This window comes from Pezoporus flaviventris, unplaced genomic scaffold, assembly GCF_033815535.1.
Source record: "Pezoporus flaviventris isolate CSIRO_AGI_PZ_B2104156 unplaced genomic scaffold, CSIRO_AGI_Pfla_v1 ptg000041l, whole genome shotgun sequence".
Classification (NCBI taxonomy): Eukaryota; Metazoa; Chordata; class Aves; order Psittaciformes; family Psittacidae; genus Pezoporus; species Pezoporus flaviventris.
In genome coordinates this window covers 13,490,528-13,496,590 of record NW_026892589.1, presented here as the reverse complement: position 1 = coordinate 13,496,590, position 6,063 = coordinate 13,490,528, and the positions used below count along the sequence as shown (strand labels likewise).

Genomic DNA, 6,063 nt, shown 5'->3' with positions numbered 1-6,063 from the left:
CCGGTCCGGTCCGGTCCGGTGCGCTGGAGTAGCCCCCGCGGTACCGGCCACGGGAGTAGCGTAACCCGTGTAACCGGGCAGGGCGGGGGTTGGCGCGGAGCTCTATCTCGACCCCGCCCGGAGCTGAAGGCAGTAGGGCCGCCAGCCCTGGAGCCGCTGTCCCGCTGCACGGCCCCGTCGGAGGGCGAAGGGGACTCCGGTGTCACGTTTTCCCGGTGAACCGGGGCTGTCCCGGCAGCCGGCACCTGCACGAACTACAAGTCCCAGAGTGCTCCGCGGCCGGCGCGGTGACGTCAGACGCAGGGCTCTCTTTAGGTCACTCGTACCCGGACGTAGGCCCCTTTCCCTCCCCGGAAGGTAAGGATGGCGGAGCGGCGGCGGGCAGGGCTGGGACCCGGTGGGCGCTATCCGCCGCCATCTGCCCTCGAGCGGCTGCACGGGGCTCGCGGGCCCGGCGCGGCGCCCTCGGGAGGGCGGCAGTGAAGCCCGGGGACCGATATGGGGTCGGGGTGGAGCGGGAGTTTAAGCCGACTGCAGATAGGCCCAGCCGCCGGTAGCAGCGGAGGCCGCGCTGGGCCGGAGCCGTGTGGGGAGCGGCGGGGCCGAGGCGGGACCTGGGAGCTGGGGCCCTGTGCAGGTAACTGCCAGCGGAAGGCTTCGGGGCCCGACAGCTCCAGCGCGGCCGGGGGTGCTGAGCCCGGGGTGGCTGTGCCCCGAGCGCGGCGGGTGCTTCCATGGGCTCCTTAATGCGGGGGTTGAGGGCATTCTGTGAACATGGAGCCGCTGTAAGTAGCGCGGAGGAGGGTTTTGCGGTATGGATGCAAACAGAATGGGTTTTTTCTTGACCGGCACGGCTGTGAGTGGCTGCTGGGTGCCAGAGCCGTGCAGAGGATTGAGTTAGGTTCGCTTATGCTGTTCCTGCACGCCTTGTGACAAGTCCCGGGTTGGGTTTGATTTGGATCCACAGATGGCGGGTGAGAAGGCGGCCGCTGAGAAAAAGCCAGGCGAGAAGAAGCCGGCCAAGAAGAAGCCGGGTGAGAAGAAGTCCCTGGAGCAGAAACCAATCCAGAAGGAAGGAGGAGAGAAGAAGAAGAGGGTTAAGAAGCATCATGCCAGCCGGAACCCTGTCCTGGCCCGGGGCATCGGGAGGTATTCCCGGTCAGCTATGTATGCCAGGAAAGCACTGTACAAGCGCAAGTACACTGCTCCAGTAACAAGGGTAGGATGATAAACATTGTACTTAAACTGTCAGGTTCCTCAGGGTGGTTTTGGTTTGAGATGTTACGTTTTCCCTTTTCTTTGCCTACAGATAGAAAGGAAGAAGAGAAAGAGGCCCCGCACGACCATCACCAAGCCGGTGGGGGGGGACAAGAACGGAGGCAGCCGTGTGGTGAAAATCCGCAAACTGGTAAGGAAAAGCTCCCGGGACAACATTGTCCTGTGTGGCTTTGGGCTGATGCAGCTGGGGCAGTGCAGGGGAGCTCAGAGGATGGTTGGCAGGCAGGAGTGGGGCCTCTGCCGTTTGTGTTGCTGTGCTGGACTGGAAACATGTACAGAGTCTGGGGAGGCCACAGAGATGCTGTGAGGGCTGGAGCAGCGCTGCTCTGGAGAGAGCTGAGGGAGCTGGGCCAGGTCAGCCTGGAGAAGAGAAGGCTCCTGAAGGGGAGACCTGAGAGCAGCTCCAGTGCCTAAAGGGGCTGCAGGAAACCTGGAGAGAGGCTTTGGACAAGGGCCTGTAGGGACAGGCCAAGGGGAATGGCTTTAACCTGCCAGAGGGGAGACTGAGATGAGCTCTTAGGCAGAAGCTCTTCCCTGTGCGGGTGCTGAGGCACTGGCACAGGGTGCCCAGAGAAGCTGTGGCTGCCCCATCCCTGGCAGTGTTCAAGGCCAGGTTGGACACAGGGGCTTGGAGTAAGCTGCTCTAGTGGGAAGTGTCTGTGCTCATGGCAGGGGATTGGAACTGGATGAGCTTTAAGGTCCCTTCCAACCTAAACCATGCTATGATTCTATGATACGATTCCATTTCACTGTTGCATAATGGTACAGAAAATATTCAGTGTGTGTTCCTGAATTGCCGGCTGCAGCAGAAAAAAACCTTTCCAAAAGGAATTCTGTCTCTTAGAAGAAGAATAATCTACACTGCTCCAAAAGCTTTCTGTCCTATGGCATGCAGGGTGTTACAACACTTTGCTCCTCTCCCCAGCCCAGGTACTATCCCACTGAGGATGTTCCTCGCAAGCTTTTGAGTCATGGCAAGAAGCCCTTCAGCCAGCACAAGAGGCGGCTGAGGGCCTCCATCACTCCGGGGACTGTTCTGATCCTCCTGACCGGTCGTCACAGAGGCAAGGTAAGCTGGAGCTTCATCCTGCTCAGTGGCTTCAGCATCATTTCTGTGCTGAACCCATTCTGGCTGAGCAAAGGCATCTTGAACTCACCAGCTGATTTCATGGGATGTTGCACAGCCACTAGACCCGAACCTGCAAATATGTCATGAGTTCTGTCTAGGTGCTTTTTCTCATCCTGCCTTTAGGGGAGACTGTTGTTAAACTGATGGTGTTCCACACGGAGCTAGAAGTGAAACAGGCTAAGCCAGTGGATTAGCCAAATGACAGGAGTCCTGCTGCAACAGAGAAGCGTGCAGGTTCATGGCGCCATAAACTGGCATCCTTTATTTTCTGGAATTCTTTGGCTTTGATGTCCTCTTACTGAAAAGAACGCTGTTTTGAGATGGCTGACTTGACCAGAAAGAATAAAATGCAGCTGGGGGATTGCTCTGACCATGGGATGTGTTGTGGTGCCCTTCTGGCTTTTACCTAGTTCCTGCCTTTAACTTGTACCAAGGATTGGGCTGTGAGATGTCTGGTGTCCTGCAGAATAGGCCAAGCTTCATAAACGTAGTCAGTGGCTTTGCTCAGCATTGACTGATGAAGAGGGTGAAGAGTCAGGATCTGTTGTAGATGAAGTACCTCTGGCACCGCTGTGCTTGCACAGTGGTTGCATTGCTGGTGGGTTGTTGATGCTTGTACCAGTGACAGGGTTGGGTGTGGGCACAGTACCCGTTTGTCTGCAGTACTTCAGAGCTGGGGCCTGATGTTGCGTCTGTTCTCTTTGCAGCGTGTCGTCTTCTTGAAGCAGCTTGATACTGGCCTTTTGCTTGTTACAGGTAAAAAACTGACATATGAGTGTGATGATGAGCTTTTGTGCATCTGGGTTTTTTTGGGGCGTTAGTTTGTTAAAGCTCCAGGTTGTCTCTGGCGTCAGTAGCGCTACAGATCTGCATGTGAGTTGCCTGGCTCATCATGTGTTCGCTTAACTGTGGAATGATGTTTCGTGACCTTCCAGGAGGTGGAGGGGAGATAATGAAGCTTCTGGAAGAGATCAGAAGTTTTCTCACTTCTTCAGAGGCTGTGGGGATGGGCTTTGTTGATCGATATTAGCTGTAGGCATCTCTGAAGAAACCAGTCATGAAATTCAACACAGAAGCAGTGGTTGTTGACAGGAAAGCTGACCTTGGTCTCTCTTCTGTTCTTCCTCTGCCTTTAGGACCCTTGGTTGTCAATCGTGTCCCTCTGCGTAGGGCCCATCAGAAATTTGTTATTGCTACATCTACAAAAGTGGATATCTCTGGAGTGAAAATTCCCAAGCATCTCACTGATGCATACTTCAAGAAGAAGAGGCTGCGGAAGCCCAAGCACCAGGAGGGCGAGATCTTTGACACTGAGAAGGAAGTAAGGACCATGATTGTTTTCTTCTTTCCAAGTACCCTTGATACATAAAGGCAGGCTGGAAGGGGGATAACCCCATTAAACAAATGGACAGTGGAATTTTAAGTGGCCCTCAGTAAGTGGGATAATGCCATTAAAATGAAATAATCTGGCAGCATTGAGATAAACCCCTTTTAAACTTGGAGATTCTTTCCTGCTTGTACCTGAGCAGAGCAGCAGCAGTGGTAACTCCAGGTAAAGATCTTTTCTGACTGAGAAACAACTTCACTGTTTGTGAACAGTGTGTTGCTGGCTCCAGTATCAGCAGCAGGAGCCAGAGAGTGGCTCCAGTTTTCCCTGCCACCTCCGGTCTCCTGCCGCCTTATTTAGAACAAATGGAGACAAGGTTCCTTGAAAATGCCAGAACTGGGGATTTGACCTGAATTTTCTCATTCCTTGGAAGGGTCTGCAGGATTTTCACCTTGTTCTTTGTACTTCCTAGAAATACGAGATAACGGAGCAGCGCAAGGTGGACCAGAAGGCGGTGGATTCCCAGATCCTGGCGCGAATCAAGAAGGTGCCTCAGCTCCGTGGGTACCTGCGTTCTACATTCTGTCTCTCCAATGGAGTCTATCCTCACAAATTGGTGTTCTAACTGTCCTGAAAGCACCACATTAAATTCAAAGGAAAAACCAGGATCTCTGCTGTCTTCATTGCAATCTGTGATAGGATGTGTTGCACAGGTCCTGCAGTGCATGTTTAATGGGCAGGAAAACTGTTTGTGGTGCAGAATTCTGAGGGGCTAGATGGAGTTGACTAGAATTTGGAGTGGTGAAGATTCTGGTTGTTGGTTTTGGTTTGTAGTTGTTGGGGCTATTTAAAACTATTTAGTATAAACAGGAATTCAGCTTTCTTAACAGAATCAAGTGGGAAGGTAGAAATGGCCAAAGGAAAAACAATAGATTTTGTTTTGGATAGCGGAGATAAATACTGGGTTGACTCCCATCCCATTGCAGAATAAAATCCAGCCCAGTGTCTGTGCTGGTGGGTTTCTCTGTACCCTTGCTGTGCCAAAACCAGTGCTTTGAGGATCTCTTGTGAAGAATCAGATTTCTGTGACAAACCACTGCTAGGTGGTAACTCCTGAGCATCCTAAAGGGGGGTGTACAGTGGGGTTGGGAGGAACAGCTTTGATCCATCAATCACTACATAAAGTTCAGGAAATACAACAACTTCTTAGAGCTAGGCCTTGCAGTTTAAAGTGGAAACACTGGGAATACTCCATGCAGAGTAACTTATCCCCAGAACCAGAACAAAATTGATGCATGTCCCTTCCCAAATCCCATCTTTATTTCCTATTCTTTTTTTATCCATGTGGGATGTAGCACTTACAGTCAGGAAAAATACTATCTGCTGTGATTGAAAAGTAAAAGAAGCATTCCCTATTCCATAGGCTCAGAAATGAGTTAAATTCTGGCAGTTGTTTCTGTGAAGGTATTTTCCTATCTGGGTAACTGTTTACAGAGTCTCAACAATTTTTTTTACCTCAAAACCTGGCAGAAAGTGAGATGAGAAGGTCCTGTCTGGTTTCCTTATCTGTTGAGGTCAGTTACCAGATGCTGGGGCAGCAGTAGCTCTCTCTTACAAGGACTGAGGATGTACAGACTAACAAACCTGGCACACTCAGGCTCTTCCTCAGCCAGACTTAGACAGGAACCGAGGCTTATGTAATGGCACCATCTGTCTTCCTATTAAGTTTTAGCTGAAAGTAGCCAGCGGGGTCAGACTTGACAGGGAATAAAGATTTCATCAAATTCATGCCAGCTTCAAGAAAAGGGAGTAATAGAACCTTGCTGAGGTGGGTGTCTCGATGTTATAAACCAGCCACGCTCGGTGGAGAGGAGGAATCAGAACTGAAGTGATCCAGAGTTGCTGAAGAATCTCCTATGCCTGCAGAATACTGAGCTGGATGGATTTCTGCACCAAGGGGCTACAGTCATCTTCAGAGCTGATGCTGGCTGGTGGTGCAGAGTACAGAAGTCTTCAAAACTGGCCACTCTTCCACCATCTTCCTCTCGATAACATTAAATGTTAGTGGGGTTCAGCAGAGGGAGCCAGGGAGCAAGCTCTGCTTGGTGCAGTGCTCTGGGCCTGTGGGCTGGATGCAAGTCTCCTGTGGCTCTCTGTGATGTACTTTCTCCAGGAGGGTGTTCTTTCTTCTTCCTTGTCATTGTAACTATGACTGTGATGAGGCACATTGTGTGCTGGATATGGATAATGTTATAGTCAGAGGTGTCTTTAGTTGACATGAGCTTTTACTGCAGTGGTGGGACTGCCTGTTTACATAAATCAGCTCTTA

At 51.5% G+C, this 6,063-nt stretch overlaps 1 protein-coding gene across 1 annotated transcript; it reads left to right on the top strand.

The window, feature by feature from the left end:
• Window positions 1-233: 233 nt before the first annotated feature.
• RPL6 (ribosomal protein L6) lies at window positions 234-4,402 on the top strand. The gene is made up of 7 exons (XM_061466456.1): window positions 234-357; window positions 968-1,219; window positions 1,310-1,408; window positions 2,204-2,347; window positions 3,115-3,163; window positions 3,544-3,728; window positions 4,207-4,402. The coding sequence occupies exons 2-7, from the start codon at window positions 968-970 to the stop codon at window positions 4,357-4,359; spliced, it is 882 nt and encodes a 293-aa protein (XP_061322440.1). The 5' UTR covers window positions 234-357; the 3' UTR covers window positions 4,360-4,402.
• Window positions 4,403-6,063: the final 1,661 nt, after the last annotated feature.